The 21,098-nt window shown below is 33.9% G+C and overlaps 1 protein-coding gene across 1 annotated transcript; it reads right to left on the bottom strand.

Annotated features, from left to right (window-relative positions):
• Nucleotides 1–19,539: 19,539 nt before the first annotated feature.
• On the bottom strand, nucleotides 19,540–20,477 carry LOC127107460 (uncharacterized). The gene is made up of 3 exons (XM_051044751.1): nucleotides 20,254–20,477; nucleotides 19,992–20,193; nucleotides 19,540–19,848 (listed from the first exon to the last, which is right to left on the bottom strand). Exons 1-3 carry the CDS (start codon nucleotides 20,475–20,477, stop codon nucleotides 19,540–19,542), a joined length of 735 nt encoding a protein of 244 aa, XP_050900708.1.
• Nucleotides 20,478–21,098: the final 621 nt, after the last annotated feature.

Here is a 21,098-nt window from a genome sequence, read left to right as displayed (position 1 = left end):
TTCCAACCGTTGTGATACGTATTTTTCGTAGTAGTGTAAATATACTTTCCACTACCCTGTAAATTACAAAAAAGGAGTGTACTATTGTACCAATATGGTTCCTCTCGTCCCATCCTCTCGTGCACTATATGCTGCAAGCGCCATTCTATTGTTGTATAATCAAGTGCCTTAGTACAACTGGGATATTGAGGATATTCCAACTCCACCCACCAAGGAATATATTCATCATCTATATAAAGAGGTCTTTGAAGTTTGGAAAATAAAAAAGGATATGAGAAAGAAAAAAAAATTGTTTCACGCTAAGAAAAATATCACGTTCATATTGTTAGAACATTTTCTTGTATATATCTCTTAAGTGTAATCTATGTTTTTAACTTGTGTATATACTTATTTTAAAAGCAACTTTGTAAACACAATATTGTATTGTTAACATTTGGTTAAATACCTTGAGAGAGTAGGTTATAGTCAGGATTCTCAAGAAGTCTTTGATATGCTGTCTTTGAGTTTGTAATCAAGTCTTTGATTAGTGGATAAAGTCCTTATTAAGAAGACAAAATCACTCTGGCGGGTGGACTGGATGTAACTTAGTTAACAACGAACCAGGATGAAAATATTAGTGTCTCTTATCTTTGTTGAATCTTTTCTATTTGTGTTCTTGAGTAGTGAAAAAGTTTTAATCTAGAAACCAATTTTAAACCCCCTTTCTTGTGTTTCTTGAACCTTCAATTGGAATCAGAGGCCCGTTTCTGGTATTGATTATTTTATATCAAACACTTAACTGTGTCAGTAAAAGATCCAGTTTTTTAAACACAATATGACAGTTATTAATAATAAAAAAGATCATTACTCTACAAGACCTCCCGTCTTTGATGGAGTCAAGTTTGATTATCTGAAGGATTTAATCAAAAGTTTCTTCCTTGTTTATGATGCAGACTTGTGGGATATGGTAATAGATGGCTATACACATCCTCTAGTTACAAATGGTGTTAAGTTGGAAAGAAGAAAAATGAGTAACCAACAAAAGAAAGACAACAAAAATCATCATAGGTCAAGAACCATCCTGCTAAATGTTATCTCATATAATAAGTATGAAAAGACTATAAATAAAGACTCTGTAAAGTCTATATTTGATTCTCTTAGAATGACTCATGAAGGAAACGAACAAGTAAAAGAAACCAAGGCACTAACTTTGATACAAAAGTATGAAGCCTTCAAAATCGAGGATGATAAAAGTGTTAAGGACATGTCCTCAAAGTTTCAAATGCTTGTAGTTGGCTTAAAGGTTCTAAATAAAGACTACACTACTTCAGATCATGTGATGAAGATCATCAAAAGCTTACCAAAGAAGTGGAGGCATATGGTGACTGTTCTTAAGGTGTCTAAAAACTGAGCAGTATGAATCTGTACGAACTTGTAAGTTCTTTAAGAAGTCATGAGATAGAGCGGGAAGAGGATGAGCCTCAAAGAAAAGGAAAATCCATTGCTCTTAAATCCCAAGGCAAGACAGAAAGGAAAAGGCATTTCAACCTGAAGAAGAAGACTTTGATGAAGAAGATGAGCTTTCTATTCTTTTCAGAAGAGTCAATCAACTCTTAAGGAAAAGGCAAAAGAATCCAAGAGAAAACAGAAGAACAGGTGGACGCTTTGAGGTAACATTTGGACAAAAGAAGTCTGGTGCTGACAAATATGTCATCTGTTTCGAGTGCAAGGAGGAAGACCGCTACAAGAATGAATGTCCCAAGCTAAAGAAAGAAAATCCCAAAAAAAAGTTCTTTAAATATAAGAAGAAGGTTTTGATGGCTACATGGGACGACTCTAAGCGTTCAGAAGATGATTATGAAGAAGAAAAAACTAACATAGCACTGATGAAAAGCACAAAAGCATTTGAATCTAGATCAGGATTAGAATCTAAATCAAAATCAGAATCATAATTTGATGAGGTATTCTATAAATTAACTTGTTCGGAAGTAGAGTTATATCTGAATGAAATTATGGAAAAGTATAAGAGGTTTCAGAAAAGGGACAAGGATTTGAAATAAATCCATGTAGTTGGCTATGAAGCCCATAGTAAGCTAAAGAAAGAAAACTCCACTCTGAAAGGAAATATATGCAATATTGAAAAAGATGACCCTTCCCTCAAAGGAAAAAGTAAAAAACTTGAAAAAGAGATTCTTTTACAAGCTCCTATGGACTCTGAATCTCTCATTAAGAAATATGAGATGTATTTTTAAAAATTTCTTGCACGAAACATATACAAAAGGAAGATGACTTTTATGATCTATGGAGTATGTAGAAATGGAAAGAGAGGTATAGGTTATGTGCCACCTAAGAATTTTAGGGCTAAGCCTAATTCAAAATAAAACGAAATTAAACCAAAAGCTTTGTACTCCCATTTAACTTAGGGACACACACACATGATGATTATTTTGCACAGAAACCCTAGGCTAAAAAAACCTCTGGGAGAACTAACAAAAAAGGACCCAAAAAGACATGGTTACCTAAAGACAAAATAGTTTGTGTTATAGACATCCTTTGAAAAACTTTTTGATGAAAATGGTTTTTTCCATGATTTCTCTCGCCCTAGAACTCCTTAGAATGGAGTTGTAGAGGGGGGAAATCACACATTGTAAGAAATGGCCAGAACCATGATCAATAAAACTAATATTTCAAAACACTTATGGTCTGAAGCAGTCAAGATAGTGTGTTACATTGAGAATAAGATCTCAATAAGACTTATTCTAGGTAAGACTCCATATGAGTTGTGGAATAACAAAAAGCCCAACGTTTCATATTTTCATCCATTTGGCTATTCATGTTTTATTTTAAATATTAAGGAGAAGTTGAACAAGTTTGATTCCAAAGCACACAAATATATCATGTCAGGATACTCTGATCACTTAAAAGGCTACAAAGTGTACAATACTGAAACACAAATTATTATGGAATTAATTCATGTTAAGTTTGATGATAATCTTGACCTTGAAAAGCCAAAGCTAGTTGACAAGTTTTCAGATTTGGAGATTAGATACTCTGAAAGCGTTCAACAAAAAAATTCTCAATCAAAATAAGAAGTTGTCGACACACCAATGCCTCTGAGGAAACATAGGGAAATATTTTAGCATCTTGAGGAATTGATTCTGGGAGATAAGACAAAACCCATCTGAACCAGATCCTCATTCAAACCATCTAAAGAAATCCTTATGAGTTTGGTATTTATTACAGAACCTATTTCCTTTGATGAAGCACTTCTGGACACAGACTGGATTTTGGCAATGCAAGATGAATTAAAGCAATTCTCCAGAAATGATGTATGTGATCTTGTGCCAAGACCTAAAGAAACTAATGTTATTGGAACTAAATGGATTTTCATAAATAAGTTGAATGAGCAAAGAGAAGTAGTAACGAACAAAGTCATACTGGTCGCACAAGGCTATAGTCAACAAAAAGGAATTGACTATACTGAAACCTTTGCATCAGTGACTAGGTTAGGATCTATTAGTCTCATAATTTATTTTGCAGTAAATCTTAACATCATTTTATATCAAATGGATGTTAAAAGTGCATTTTTGAATGATTACATTACAGAGGAAGTTTATGTACATCAACCTCCTGGTTTCGAAAATCTAAAACTGAGACATGAATGCATTTTTATGGTCCATAATCATCTAAAACTTATATAAATATGCCTCATATGTAGTTAACATAAACACTCCAAATTGAATCAATATTTCTATTGCATTTTTTTTTATTTCAAGGACATGAGGTCTCCTTTTGAATTTAGGATCACAAAAAACACCTATATTGTAGATTTTAAATCCAAACCGGAGAGTATCTTACATTATATTGACAACCGAAGAGTGACTAAGATAGAGTATGGTTTACATACGATTGATAATGAATAGAAGATTAAATTTAATAAGTTTGAGCTGAAAAGGGATGCGAATGTAAGTATTATGTGGAGTACATTTTATCGTTACATAACGAATGGTCGAATCTAGGTGCATGGATGCACTCTTGCAAGATCAACTAACAATATTCTAAAGATGATGAAATACCATAAACCTTCTGTTGGTGATGAAATATCAAGATAATGTTATGCCCTGCATTAAGTTATGTTAATGTTTTAGATTAATGTTAAGTTAAGTTGTGTATTTTGTGTATGTAATATCAAAGATCCATGTTTAAAAATATACTATGAATTTTGTGTGTGTCATACCAAAGGAGTGAGTCCAGATTTCATTATCTGGACAAATCCTTAAGAAAAAATTAGATGTGTATTATTTATATATATATATATATATATATATATATATATATATATATATATATATATATATATATATATATATATATATATTATATATATATATATATATATATATATATATATATATATATATATATATATATATATATATATAATAACAAAGGGGTGAATCATAATTTAAATATTTGAGTAAATTCATGAGACTATATTAGATATGTATTACATGATATCATTGGTGTGAATCCGGAAATCTCCGGATATATTCTTTACTTGCCTTTGACATGATTCTGCTATTGAATATCTCCGGATATATTGTTTACTTGCCTTTGACATGATTCTGCTATTGAATTTGTAGTATTATGGTATGTCTGATTTTTAAAATTCGAATTGCATGAAAGTGGTATTTTTCAATTTTCACTAGAATATTTGTGTAATGACATTTTATGTAGCCAACAATTCCCAAAATTTTCCCCTAAATGTTTGGAGATCTTACTATTCGAAATACAAACAAACTAACAAATTGATTGACTAATTATGGAGATCAATCAATATTCCTAATTCACACGGAAAATCCATAATACAAATCACATCACATAACTTATTCTAATCAAATTTTCAAACTTCCATGTTCAAAGATAACCATAGAAGGAAAGAATATAGTGGCTAGTTGGGAATCTATATGGTATCTTTATTGATACAAAGTACCGACAATAACACATTGACACATGCACAAATATTTGTCCTAACAAAGTAATGTACCTTACAGCATTTTCTGTCCATACCAAAATTAAGTCAAAATCTTATAAAACACTCTTTGATTATCTACAAAAATTCTCATTTACAATGGTGCTTAACACTGTTAGTCTCTTCCTTATTTTATTCTATTCCCACAATAACAGTAATTATTCAATCAACAAACAGTATTGAGAAGAAAACTGGCCAAGTCAACTTAAGTTTGATTGTTCTTACATATCCAAATCTTATTGCTATATAGCTACAAGTAGAATGATGAATAATTGATTCTAGACAAGAAGAACGGTTTTGGATAGAGTAACCTTATTGAAGATTTGTTCTTTAATCAATTCGTGTACATCTCTTTCTACACAACTCAAATTTCATTTAGTCATGCACTTGAATAGGCATAAGTTTGACTATAAAAAGTAAAATGAAGAGAATAAAATGATAAATAGGGTAAAAAACGAGTTGTCAAATTCTCGAATTTGTTGTTGCATGAACCCTCAACAAGTTAAAGGGAATGAATCCGTTGGTGAAATAATGTAGCTTGGAATTTCAGCCTTTGACATTTTCAACCTATAAATACATTGACAAACATGAATCCCAAGAGCATGATAGACAATGAAATATGAAATGTGATTGTAAGAAATAATGCTTAAAAGTCTTGCATGAAGAGGTAGAGAGAGTATATTTGAGCCAGGATGACTTGCCGGCATCTACTGCGAAAATCAAAGGGTGTTGCTGGTGAGGAATCTAGGCTCATATTTGCTCTCTTTCCACTCATATGAGACTCATGAAAGAGCTTCAAATATAGGTGTAGAAGAAAAGAAGAACTGCAACTGAACTTGCATGTGCCCTTTCCTGGTTTCTTCCATGATGATCCATTTTTCTTTTCTTTGGTGCAAACTCTGAACGTGTTGCTGGTGAGGTTTCCTGTCCAATTCAATAATATTCTCTCAACAAAATTCTGTCTCTTTTCTCATTTTAGAATATTCAAGGTGATCAAATCTTCTTTTACCCATCATTTATATCATGACTCTATGATTCATATCAATGACTTTCAATTTTAAAGCTAATACACTGCAAGATGGATCTACAATGTGTTAGAAAGTAATCTATATTCTGATTGTAGTATTAGTTTTGTTAAGGTTAACTTAGTCATTGTAAGTTAACATTTTGACTACGTGGCATTTTTGTTTGTGTATATAAACCAAACGTGTAACATAATTTCATAATGTAATTAATAAAGTTTTTACTCAAAAGTTAGTTGGATCTATTTCCCCCCTCCTCTCTCTCTCTCTCTCTCTCTCTCTCTCTCTCTCTCTCCATCTTCATAATCTTCGTCTTCAACATTGTGCAACAACAATTGTTATCCAGAGCTCTGGTTCGATTCACAAGGAAGATTCACAGAGAAACACGAGTGTACAGTGAGACATGTGTGATTGATTTCGTTTCTTGAATTTGCGTTGAATTCACGATCGGAATCGTAACAAAATCGCATTTCTTGATTTTGTGGGATTGAGAAACACGAGTGTTTGGTGAGATCTGTGGGAGTTTCAGTGCACAAAATCTAAGATGAACGGAGGAAATGATAACTTGAATAAAAAGCTTCAAGTGTTTGATGGAAAGAATTAGAATTGATGGTCGATTCAAATTCGAGTGTTATTTGGCGCTCAATACGTTTTTGATCTCGTCAACGACGATTATGTTCCTGTTGCAACAGATGCGACATAAGCATGGAGAAATGGGCAAAGAGAAACAAGGAAGAAAGATCAAAGCTGTTGTTCTACATCCATCAATGTGTGGATGAAAACGTGTTTGAGAAAATCGTTGATTCTACGACGACGAAGGCTGGGTGGGATACACTGTACGATGTTACGATGGTGATGCATCAGTGAAGAAGGTGAAACTCCAGTCTCTACGCAAATAATATGAGAATCTCAACATGAAGGACAATGAGAAGATACCTGATTACATCTCTAGAGTGATTCTGATCACCAATGAGACGAAATCTTGTGGACAAACTTTGTCAGAACAAGTAATCATTGAGAAGGTACTCAGATCTCTTACTCCTCAATTTGATTACATTGTTGTAACAATTGAACATTATAAACATCGAAGAACCATGAGGATTGAAGAGCTATAAAGAAATCTAGAGGCACAAGAGTTGCGTCTGACTGAGAGAACCTCTGAAAGAGAGGTAAAGCAGATTCTGAAGGCATCTTCTGGGAAGAAGAGTCAGAAGCAGTCTTAGTCAAAAGCCACGAAGAGACTTGGTGGTGTTTTTCAGAAGTTAGAAGCCTCAAATTTTGATAAGAAGAAACATCATAAGGGAAAGGAGAAGTTTGACAAGAAGAAGGTTCAATTCTACTATTGTAAGAAGTTTGACCACTTTGTTGCTGACAGTTGGTCAAACAAGGAAAGGAAATCAAAAGAAGCAAACATAGCCAGAGGAGATTCTGATGATGAACTTTTGCTATTGATGGATTCAAAATATGATGGTGCGTATTTGGTAGACTGATGGTATATGGACATTGGCTGCTCAAATCACCTAACTGGAAACAAACAATGGTTGGTTGATTTTGACTCTAGAAAAAGGACAAAGATCATATGTGCTGATGATAAATACCTCAGCACTGAAGGTATGGGAAATGTCACCAAGGTGAATAATGGTAAAACTATTTTGATCAAGGATTTTTGGTATGTTTTTGGCATGAATAACACTCTGATGAGTGTAGGTCATCTCATTGAGAAAAGTTTCTAAGTTACTACGAAGAACAATCACTTGGAGTTGTATGATTTCTGATCAGAAGCTGATTATTAAATCTGAGCAGGGAAGCAACGAAAAATTCAAGGTGAATGTGGAAAAAACTGAAACTAAATGCCTTAGTGCAGAAGGATCTGATAGTGACAGTGAGTTGTGGCACAAGAGATTGGGGCATCTTAATTTTAGAAGCTTAGGGCATCTGAATTCAAAGAAGCTGGTATATGGAATTCCCATGTTTGTGAAGCCTAAGAATTCACGTGAGATATGTATGAAAGGCAAGCAACCTAGATTTCCATTTGCATCAGAAGTAACACCAATAGAAAAGCATGCTTTGAGAGTAGTACATTCTGATGTTTGTGGACCATTTGAAGTACCTTCACTTGGAGGAAACAAATATTTTGTGTCATTTGTGGATGAGTTCACAAGAATGACATGGGTAACACTCATCAAGTTTAAGCATGAGGTGTTTGCTGAGTTTCAGAAGTTCAGGGTGAAGGCTGAAAAACAGAGTGGTCAGAAGCTGAAAGTTCTTAAAATTGATGATGGAGGTGAGTATAGCTCTATAAAGTTCAGAAATTTCTATGAGGAGAACGGAATTGAGCATGAGTTGACTACTCTATAGACTTCTCAACATAATGGTCTTGCTAAAATAAGAAACCTAACTTTTCTTGATATGACAAGGAGAATGTTGAAGGAGAAGAAGCTATCTCACACTTTGTAGGGAGAAGCTGTTGTCGTTGCAGCATATGTGCTCAAAATGTGTCCAACAAAGAAGCTGAAGGAAACTGTTCCTTTTGAGAAGTGGACTGGTGATAAGCAAAGTATAAGTCATTTCAAGGTATTTGGTTATGATTGTTACAAACATGTTCCAGGTGCTACTAGAAAGAAGTTGGATGATATAAGAAAAGTAATGTTGCTGATTGGGTACCATAATACACGGGTGTATAAGCTTTATTGTCCCGTTACTAATAAGGTTGAAGTTAACAAAGATGTCATTATGAAGGAATCAAAAGAATGTGATTTGAGTAAGTCTCAATCCAACTCTGGTGTAGTACCGACACCTGAGCTAACTTATGAAGATACTTCAAAATCCGAAGGTTCTAAAGATGAGTCGAAATTAGAAGATGATTTTGGTGACTCTGAAGGAGAGTCTGACTCTGAAGGTGAATCTAATTATGATCAAAATTCTACTGATGATCTAGACTCTAGTGGTCAAGGTTCTGGAGTAGGTCAAATTTCTGAAGGTGGAGCTTCTCAAGGTGGTCCAAATTCTAGAGGTGGTCAAGCATATGATATTGTTCCAGCATATGTAGAAGATTATGAATAAGTTCAGAGGCCACAAATAATCAGACAAATACCAAGGAGATTTGTAGAGTATGACATGTTACAAGATACTGAAGTAGACTCTGAGGGAGAAGTCATTCAGTGTGCCATGTTAGTATACTTGGAACCAGTTAGTACTGAAGAAGCTCTCAAGAAGAAAGTGTGGTTGAATGCCATATAAGAAGAACTTAAGGCTATAAAAAGAAATAAGACTTGAGAGATGACTGAGCTTCTAAAGGAGAAGAAAGCCACCAGTGTTACATGGGTTTTCAAGGTGATGTTAAATCTAGATGAGTCAATTGACAAACACAAAGCAAGGTTAGTAGCAATATAATTTCTATATAAATATGTGTTAGATTACTTTTAAGTGTTTGCACCTATATCTAGACATGAAGCAATCAAATTGGTGATTGTTCTAACTGCAAATATGAATTGGTCTCTGATACATCTGGATGTGAAACCTTCCTTTATGAATGGTCCATTGCAAGAAGAGGTATATGTGTCACAACCTCCTAGAAGAGGTATATGTTTCACAACCTCCTAGATTTGTGATTTGTGATCAAGAAGGTGTTGATGGATAAGTTTGAGATGACTGATCTAGGAAGTATTGTATATTTTTTAGGGATGGAGGTTTTGTACTTTGAGAAGGGTAGCTGAAGTATGAACTTGAACTTATGAAGAGATTCGAGCTGACAAATTGCAAGACTGCAATCACACATGCTGAAATGAATCACAAGTTAGATTTTGATGTTAAGGGTGATGATGTAGATGCTACAACTTTTAAACAGTTGGTTACCTTATTTAAATATCTCTGTAACATCAGAACTGGCATTTGTTATGCAATAGGAATGATAAGTAGGTCTATGAACAAACCAAAGTGCTCAGACTACCAAGTTGTTGTCGGGATTCTGAGGTATATGAAGGGGACTCTGAAGTATGAAGTGTTATTCCTTTATGGTGTTAACTTTGAATCAGAACTGATGTGCTATTCAGATTCTGATTGGTGTGGAGACAGAGTTGACAGAAGAAGTACTTTTTGATATTTTTTCAAGTATCTGGGAGGTCCTATCTCTTGGTGCTCCAAAAAGCAACTAGTGGTTAGATTGTCAACTTGTGAAGCCGAGTACATTGCAGGTGCTTTGTCTGCGTGTCAACCTATTTGACTTGTGAATTTGTTGTAGGATATGAAGATCATAGTGAACAAGCCTGTGAAGCTGATGATTGACAATAAATCAGCCATAAACCTTGCCAAAAATCCAGTGCTGCATGGAAGAAGCAAGCATATTGAAACAAAATTTCATTTTCTGAGGAATCAGGTTTAGAATGGAGTGCTAGAAGTTGTGCATTGTAGCACTCAGAAGCAACTTGCATATGTTATGACAAAAGCTGTGAAGATTGAACACTTTATCCACCCGAAGGATGAAATTTGTGTTGTAGAGTTTAGTTAGCTGAATATGAATTAAGGGATAATGTTAGAAGAAATCTTTATTTTGGTTGTAATATTAGTATTGTTAAGTTTAACCTAGCTAATCTAGGTTAACATTTTTCCTGCGTGGCATTTTTGTTTGTGTATATAAAATCAAATGTGTAACATAATTTCATAATGCGATCAATAGAGTTTCTCTTAAAACTTAGTTATATGTATTTTCTCTCTCTTCTCTCTCACTCTCCATCTTCATCATCTTCATCTTCAACATTATGCATCATTACAATAAAGAACATTTTCAAAATAGTTGTTTAACACATCAATATCAAGCTTGCTGATTTATTTTTTACTTCTTTGAAGTAGTAAGTTGAAGGAATCATAAGTATTCAAAAACTTCATAGTTATCTTGCGAAATTTCTCATTCCACCTTAATACCTCACTGATGAGAATCACCTCTGATACTGAAAAATGTCATTTATTAACGTCAATGTCTATCCCCAAAAACCTCCCATCTGCCTCTTAGGTGTAAATGGATGAACCCTTGAAAAAATGCTACATTTTCCTTTTATAATGTTTACTTCAACGTGAAAAATTTCACTATGATTAACATCCATTACGCCGCAATTAACATCCATTGTTCCACAATTAACATAGATAAATGTTATTTTGACACTAAATTCTTATGTTTATAGCATATTTTACTGTTCATAAATATGGTGAACAGTGAACAATGACTTTTATCTTTTTTTCTCTCTTATAAAATATTTTTAGAAAACATATTTTTTATAATAATATTTTTTATTTTGAAAATAATTTTAAAAAATTACAATACATGGTATAAATATAATAAACAATATTTGATATAAATATTAATATCAATTTTGAGTGTTAAGATAGCATTGCAGATTAACCTATGGTATGTTAATACCACTTGTTAGTGGGTGATTCGGTGTTGGATCTCTCGGCGATATAGTTCCATCGTGCCATAATTTAGGTAAAAAAATTCTTGTCGAGGCTTGGAATCACACTATGATCCTCCTTGATCGTAGGGTCATCTTAGATGGAAATTTTTCTCTTGTATTCACCCTATTGTTTGCTCTTCTCATTCCACTTTTTGCTAATGTAATGTCCACCATGTAAACATCATATTGTTTTCTGAGTGGAGTGATTTGATATGAAACATGACTTTTTTACATTGATCTTGAATCCTTGTATTCAGCCTATTATTTTCTCTTCTCATTCCACTTTTTGTTAATGTAATGTCCACCATGTAAACATCGTATTGTTTTCTGAATAGAGTGATTTGATATGAGACGTGACTTTTTTACATTGATCTTGAATCCTTGTATTCATCCTATTGTTTCCTCTTCTCATTCCACTTTTTGTTAATATATTGTCCACCATGTAAACATCGTATTGTTTTTTGAATAGAACGATTTGATATGAGACATGACTTTTTTACATTGATCTTGAATCCTTCTATAACATGCTTGCAGTCATGCAATATCAATTACAAATTTTAGTTAAAATACTATAAAAATTCAAATAAATACTTCTTTAAGTGACTTCCATCAAAACCTCAAACTTAAAATGCTAATTGTCCTCAAGTAACAAACTAAAATAACAAATTTACTCGACCAATGATAATCTCAAATTCTAATACATCTTACCAACATATTGGATTCAACAACTTCACTTCTATAATCATACTCTGATGCTACTTTAATTGTAATACTTCATAATGAACAAATTCACCAGAAATATTTTCTACATTCTATTCCAATAAACTAATCCTCATTCTCACCAATATGCTCAATTGAAAATTAGGGTGATTACTGAATAATCTACCCACTACATCCATTTTACCATAGACATGAGAAATATCTAAATAATTAACCAAATAAATTCTATGAGACACACTTTTGAGGTCTTGCTTAAGTTAAAGTATGGAAATTTTGAAATAATAGGCTTTTGACTTTGGATTTAAGCACATTATCCAAAGAATTATAAAATTTTAGTTTTACAAGAGATAAAGTTCAAAAGATGGTAATGAGTTTTAGAGACTCTCTCTCATATATATATATATATATATATATATATATATATATATATATATATATATATATATATATATATATATATATATATATATATATATATATATATACTACAAAAAAACACCTTTATTTTTGGTTGGAATTGAGGGGTTACCTCAATTTCATATGTGAGGTAACGAAATGTCAATTTATTTAACGTTGGAGTTCCATCAAGTGGAAATGTGTAATGATCATTAGTTCTATCCCCGATCTTAATTTTTTGGAATATTTAAATGGCAAAAACACTTTCCTCCTAGATTTTGTCATTTAACAAACGAGTAATATACAATTAAATTTATTATATCAAATGTGAATTCTTTATTTAACCAAACCTTAACTAAACATATAATTTTTCAAATTGGCTTACAAAATAATTATATGAAAATTATACTATATTTGAAGAACAACTTTCCACTACTTCAAAAAATATATTTTATGACAATGATTTCTCCTCACATAAGAAAAAATCGAGATATAATACTTGTATGCGCTACACCTTTTTCTTTCTAAAAATAATCTATTTTGTTGGTTTTAGTATAAAACCTAGGGGTACACTAACTCAGAGTACATGCTTCGAATTCCAGCAAATATAGTTTTTGTTTTTAGTTTTTTAAAAGTGATGTCTTTCTTTTCATTTTAGTTTTTATGTATATATTAAATAATCTATTCCATCGATTTCTCTAATAACTGAGGGGTAATCTACCCATATTTAACTATAAAAGGTTCCGCTCACTAAGTTTTACCCTAAATCTAACTCATATATACAATCTCTCCATACTCCTAAACATCTTTATTTGAGATGGATTGCAAGGAAAGAATTTTTTTTTATTTTTGAGTTATTGTTCTTCTAACACTGTTTATTGGTAAATTTAGTAAACAAAACAAGTTTATTTTAATACTTAAGGGATCAAACTCAAAAATATCCCAGAACATATTTGTGTGAATTAATACTTTTGAACATGTTTTTATTGAAATCGAAATGTAATGTTTGAGATGATGATTGGAACTTTGGCTAAATATCAAAATATAAAAGCTTTGAAAGTAAAGTGACTGAAATCGAAACGTAAAGACTTTAAAAGTGAAATGACTGAAAGCAACTTAAATGCAAGAATGACTTGAATGCAAAATACTTGAAATTTATAAATGTGGAGCGCATACGTACATTTCCTCACTTGTTTCTTAACAAAACATGTACTTTGATTTTGTAGGATTTTTAGTACAATTACGGACCCTTACAACATAAGAAAGCGTTTATTTAAATACTAGTCTAAAATAACTGCCTGCAACGGTCGACTAAATACATCGTGCCACGTTTTTGCTTGCATGCAACCGTTTTCTTTGACTGACTTCCATGTGTCTTTGAATAACCACCCGATCTTATCCAATTCTGACTCATTCGACTAATCAAAATAACCAACCCAAATATTGGAAATTTCACTAAGTCCAAAATTCCATAAATACCTCTTGATATTTGACTAAGATTCGATTGGGAATTGCCAAACCCTCTTTCGACAGGTCGAAGTCATCAGATTGACTTACGATCTTGATTGGCCATATTTAACTTCACACCTCACCATGACATGTTCTTGTGTCTTACTTACTATTAATATCTATGTCAAAAATCCAAGGTAACAAATTACCCCGAAAATGCCATATTCTGATTTAGATCAGAAAAGAGAAAGGTGACACTTTTTAGTGTATTTTCGGCACCGTTTGAACTTCTCTGCTGACGTCATCATCATCATTACCACTTTACTGTTGTAATACCCCAAAATTTGTCCTCCCTTTCTTACCTTTTTCTTTGCATCATTTGCATACATGAGCTCATATCATACATCATCATAACATCATCATGACCATTGCATTTGGTCATTGGCTCACTAGCATGGCCATATTCTTGGTTTAATCTTAACATTAGGGTTTTTACTTTTTTTTACTTGTTAAATAACCAAGCATCATTGGAGAGTGTTGCTTGTTTTCTCCTTTGTTCATGTAGGTAATCATGCCCCAATTCAAAAAAAATCAATGGTCTTTTGTTCAAGGAATATGCAAGTTGTGGTTCATTAATTCAAGGGTGGTTCATGTGTTTATTTCCATGCCATTCCACACATTGTTCAAGCCATCATCAAGTTCATTCAAGACCTAATCAAGTTTTCTTCAAAGGATTCTCATTCCATCATCATTTGGCTTGGGATGCAAGAGAATTTCAAGTTTGCACAAGATGGCACAAGTTTGGTTGACCTAATTTGCAAGTATGGCTTACTTTTGGTCTAAACCCTATAACTTCTTCAAATTTAAACCAAATGACAAGATTCTTTGATCCAAATGTTCCTATTGAGTTCCTAAACAAATTTTATTCAAGGATCAATCATCAATTAAACCTCTAAGGACCTTAATTTTGGAATGGGCTAAGTGGCCACACTAGGTCAAAACTTTGTCATGGCCTCCACTTGGAAGCCATGCCATTGTAAGCTCAAGTATCATTTTGATCCCATTCTTTTTTAATCTTGTTAAGCTTATGTCAAATATCATTTAGCACAAGTTTTTCTCAAAATTCACAAAGGAATCAAAAGTTATGGCTTCATGAACTTGGGACCTCAAGATGCCCAAAGTGTGCCAAGACTACTTGACTAAATGCTTGACCTAGAATGCATGTCATGACCTCAACTTTCAACACTTGTCATTTCCTCCTCAAGCCTCCTTTTGAGTTAGTTCATTTTACATTCAATTAATTGCAATGAGATGAACATTTAACACGAAGAAGATCACAAAAAGCACGAGGAAATCTCAGTTGGCCTAAGCTCAAACATGGTGTCGTGGACTCTACTTTTCACGCCTGACCTGAAACTTGTAATCACTCATGCTTCAATATGGGATCATCACACATGTGAGAACTTTTTGTTGTTGACAAAATGCGTAGCATGGAGTGTAAAATGACCAGGTTTTATGCATAAGTCACACTTTTCACCTTTGTTTTCACACGGATTGCAAATCACAAATTTCCCACTCCAATCAAACGAATTCAGATTTATTGCACCTGTATGAGCTGCTCAACACTTTCCCTATAAATAGAGGAATCTTTTGAATTCATATGAAAGCTTTGAAATCCAAAGAAACTCTGAAACCATTTAAGCCTGATACCTTAAATAACCAGTCAACCATTTCTTCGATTCAAGCTCTTTTAACTTTAAATCTCCACCTAGAATCCTTCATCGGCACCTTCTGAAGCTACCTAAAGCACTACTTTGGCTTGGAACTCCTTGGAACTATATATCCAAATCCACCATTGTTGACCTTCGAAGCTCCAACTCAGAAGGTAGTTATGAGTTAAATTCTTGAGCAAACAAGTTACCACACTCTTCACCTTACTCCGCTGATCAAAATCCCTCACTTACCTAGAATTTATCTTGCATATTCATCATTTAATTTTACTTTAAAGAACTAGGGTTCTTCATGTTCTTGAAAAAATTCTCCATGCTCAGAGCTAATCAATGGCTCTGATGTAGAGAGACATGAACGGTGAAGTGTTGTGAAGCTAGTGCCATGCTTGGGTGTTGCTAAAAACACAAGTTCATCAGTATTAAAGTCATATTGGTCCTCTTCATCTTTAGTGATGGATACAAAATCTATTCTCTTGTTATTCTTTTCAGATCTGTCACTAATATCCACTTCAAAAGTTTGAAGCGACCCAACAAGTTCATCCACTGTCATGTTGCTGATGTCCTGGGCTTCTTAAATGGTTGTGACTTTCATGTCAAATTTCTTACGTAAGGACCTGAGAATTTTTCTAACCACCTTTTCTTCTGACATCTTTTCTCCCAAGGCACTAGATGGATTTGCTATTTTAAGAATATTCATGTGAAAATCATGAATACTCTCATCATGTTTCATCTTTAGGTTCTCAAATCTGGTAGTGAGAAATTGAAGTCTAGACATCTTCACTATAGGTGTGCCTTCATGAGTGGTTATGGAATTTCCCATGCACCTTTGGCCATAATACATGTGTTTATTAACCTGAATATGTTTTTATTGACTCCATTGAATAGAGCATTCAAAGCTTTGGAGTTTCTAAGAGCCAATTCATCTTCTTCATTAGACCAGTCCTCTCCAGGCTTTAGGTCAGCAGTAGCCTTCCCATCTTTGTCATTCACGACAAGGTTCCCAACCCTTGATGACAACTTTCCAGGTTTTTCTATCCATATACTTTAGGAATGCCACCATCTGTCCCTTCCAATAGTCATATTTGGTTCCATCTAAGACGGGTGGTCTGTTAATAAATCCTCCTTCCTTGTCCATGGTACCATAAAATATCTTCCTCATATCTCACCCAGAAACAGAGCAGGATGCCTGCTCTGATACAAATTGAAATTCTGATATGCAGATCCCAGATGTCGTATACGATGTCACGACACCAGGGTCAACACATTGTCACACCATAAACAATACCAGGATTTAAGTAAGTAGCACTTAAGTAAATAAAACAAGTAGTTGTTAACCTAGTTCGGTGCAACGTCACCTACATCTGAGGGCATCCAAGACAGGAAGGAAATTCACTATAACTGAATTAGTTCAAAGTTCTAAACAACCTCAGGTTTTATAAACTTCTTACCTAATCTCTACCCGTGGAAGTTTCTATCTAAGACTCTCATAGATATGAGACCATCTCACTTCCCTTCAATTACACAACAATGACAACGACTTCTATCAGAAAACAGAAACCACTCTTATTTAAAAGCTCATGAGAGATTCATAATCACAACTCAATAAAACAAGTCCAATTCAAGTATCAAAGAGATACTCGAACGACTCACAAATAACAAAGACAACTAAACCTTAACAAATACAATATTCTACACTACTTTGATTCACTCTTAGGTTTAGAATCGATCTTTAAACAACCTTAGAAAGGCACGGGCTTCAGGCTTGATTATCTGCAAATTCAAGGACTCTGCACAATCTTCTGCAGATTTGATTCCAATCATAATATATGTTTGCTAAAATGTCTTGACATCCTTACTTGGAAAACAAAGCAAAGCAAAACAATCTTTTGATTTTAGAACACGCGTTTCTAGAATTATACACCTCGTGGAATAAATCTTCAGAGGATCTTCAGATATCTCACATTAGAAACAAATATTTCAAGAAAATAAAATAGGGCACACTTCGATGTTGAACCAACATGCCAGGACATCTTCTCCAACATCTTACTCGAATACATGTTTTTCCAAAATGCAGTCAATCACTACACACCATACTTAACACCAAGCATAAGCCAGAAGAAGAAAGGAACTCCCCAGAAAATAAAATCTAAAAAGGACACTACTACCTCAACCTTTGGTCCTTCCCAGAAAGGAAAAGGAAAAGAAACGGAGCCAGAAAAAGAAAGACAAGAAGAAAGAAAAGAAGAGAGACAAGAAAGAAATCAAGACCCCCCTTCTAGAAATCAAGTACCAAACGAACCTCAGAACAAAATGGTCAAATAACCAAGCAAAACTGACCATAAGGTAAGTCTCGACTCAACATGCAACCCCTTATTTATTTCTCAATTTGAGGTTTCGAATCATTATTTCTTCTTTTTTCAGGAAACAACAGAAATAAACAAAAATGAAACATAAAAAGCACTAGGTATCCCTGGTTAGATCCCTTCTGAAGCATTTTCTCACATTCTTTGGTCATATTTTCTTGATTCCAACATTTCATCTGTCCATCCAACCACCAAACCGGTTAGTGATACAACAAATGCATCTCCATAACCACAACCGGAAGTATAAGTTAACATAGAACAACTTTCCCCATAATGCAACAAGGAATTCGATGTCACCATTGCCTCTGTCCATGACAGTATGATTCTATATGACCCAAAACCCAACAGTCCAAAAAATATTGGTGAAGAGCAAACCATGCCTGATGTCGAAACTTCCCTAGTCAAAGAGAAAAATCAAACTACTACCAATGAAAAAGAGAAAACCCTAGCCACCATCCATGATTCATCATTGAAAACCTCTTTGAGCCAAGAACAAATTCTTGCTCTTAAAATAAAAAACCCAACCGAGGCTCTGAAAAGGCTCTAAAAACTTTGCATACTTTCGACAAGCTCAAAGTCTAGACACTTTGATGCTTCATTGGCTGATACAGAAAATGAATCAATGAACCTCTTGATCCAAAAATTAAAATCCAATACCTTTGAGGTTGATCTCCTTAATGCCATCGAAGGATATTCTCGACTTGGCACTGATATTCAACAATTGTTGACTGGGCTAAAAAAAACGGGTGTCTGAATCTATGGTTCAATTCTTATTTGAGTTTGAAGCTTACTTCGATCAAGTATGCAAGGATATTGATTTCAAACAGACCAATAGTCCTCGCCTTCAACCAGTGAAAGATACCATGACTATAACATGTGACCTAAGTAGTGTGTCTGAGCAAGAAGTCGAAAAACTCGAAACCAAGCTCCAAGAATACACTGACAAAAAGGCTTTACTTGATGATCAAATTGCACAACGTCGAGCAAAGATTGCAGAATTGAACAAAGAGATTGACAACCTGGAGTAGGAAAAAGTTGAGCTTGCATGGGAAAAGTCACTTCCTATCAGAGAAATGATCGACAAAGAAGCCATCAGAGGCATCCAATATGCTGAGGTTGCCCTCAACCTAGGGCTTGGAATTAATTCTCTAGAAGAAACTTGTGATGGACTGACTGCCATACTCGATTTATCTAAAACCAAGCTCTAAGAATTTAAGTCAAAATTTCCCATTTGAATTGTATTTCTATTTCCATTGTTTTTGATGTTTTGTAATGACAATGCCATTTTGGAACTTTATCTAATACCATTATGGTGCTCGTTTCTTAATGCAAATTATTTCTTATCAATTCGAATTTCTTATAGCATATGCTTATACCTTTTCATGTATTTACCATTTATTCTTAAAATTTGTCAACTGTTAACTCTTCAATTTCATAAGCATTGTTCGAAAATGCTTGAATCATCCAAAATGGGCTTTCCCAATTAGGATACCATTTTCCTAGAGTTCTATCTCTTTGATCCGTAGGAAATATTACCTTCCAAACAAGATCTCCAATCGAAAATGTTTTCACTTTAACCTTCTTATTATAAGCTCTGGCGACTCGCTCCTTTTGTCTTATCAAGACATCCAACGCTACCATCCCTTCTTCATCCAAATCGACAATCTCGTCCAACATCATACTCCAATAATGGTCTGATGGAATCTCATCCTACCTTTGAATTCAGACCGATTGCAACTAAATTTCAATAGGTAATACAACTTCATGTCCATAAGTCAGTTGAAATGAAGTAGTATTTGTTGCTTCTTTAGGAGATGTTCGACATGCCCATAAGACTTGGTCTAAAGTTTTACCGAATTGTTTGGTTTCTTCCCAAAATGCTTATTGATCAAACCAATAACGACCTTATTATCCGCTTCCACCTGACCATTTGCTTGAGCATAATAAGGCGTCGAAGTTAATATATTATTCCCCATTTTAGAGGCAAATTGCTGCATCTTCCAACCAGTGAATACCAACCCTTGATCTGTCGTAATGATATAGGGGATTCCAAACCTATACACAATGTGTTTATAAATAAACTATGTTATCACATCTTGGTCATCCTTAACTAACGGAACTGCTTCTATCCACTTTGTAAAATAATCGATGCCGACTAGAATATATTTATGACTTTTAGAATATGTTGGTCGAGTTTCTCCAATCAAATCCTGAGCCCATCCTCTAAATGGCCATGGATTCACAATCACATGCAATTCACTCGTAGGGACATGTTGAATGCCTGAGTGTACTTGACATTCTTGAGAACCCTTAGAAAAATCAATACAATCTTTTAACATTGTAAGCTAATAGACACCCTGGAAACAACACAACCATCTCATCATGTGCCTCACTTGACGGGCACCACATGTCGTACTATGAACATTCGACACAACCAAGTACACCTTACTTTCGATTAGCTGATCCAGTTGGATTCTCTAAGTATTCGCCTATTGGTCTTCTCCAACCGGTATCAGCCAGATTTTTAATAGTAAATAATTCAAAGTTTTCTAGATGTGATGATCCTAACTTAGACATCACTAGATATGACGGGGACAACCTTGTCGACTTCACCCTTCCTCGAAATTAAAGCTACATTAATTTTGGATGAAATTAAAGTTATTATCCAAGGATAAAATATCAGAGTTATTATACTATATAAGGAACTTAAACCTTCATTAGAAAGAAAACATTCACATTGAAGATTTTAGAGTGTTAGGGTTTACAAGAGTCCTTGTAATTTTATGTACACCTCTATGTTTCAGTAACTTGGCATATATGGTTTCTCTAGTTGAGTTGTATATTCAACATTTTTATGTACACCTCTATGTTTCAGTAACTTAGCATAGAAGATTTGTCTAGTTGAGTTGTAATATTCGACTTCGAAAATACAGTGAATCACCAATCAGTAGGGTTTAGTA

The sequence above is a fragment of the Lathyrus oleraceus genome, chromosome 1 (assembly GCF_024323335.1).
Source record: "Lathyrus oleraceus cultivar Zhongwan6 chromosome 1, CAAS_Psat_ZW6_1.0, whole genome shotgun sequence".
In the NCBI taxonomy this organism is placed as follows: Eukaryota; Viridiplantae; Streptophyta; class Magnoliopsida; order Fabales; family Fabaceae; genus Lathyrus; species Lathyrus oleraceus.
This window is presented reverse-complemented; position numbering and strand designations above follow the sequence as displayed.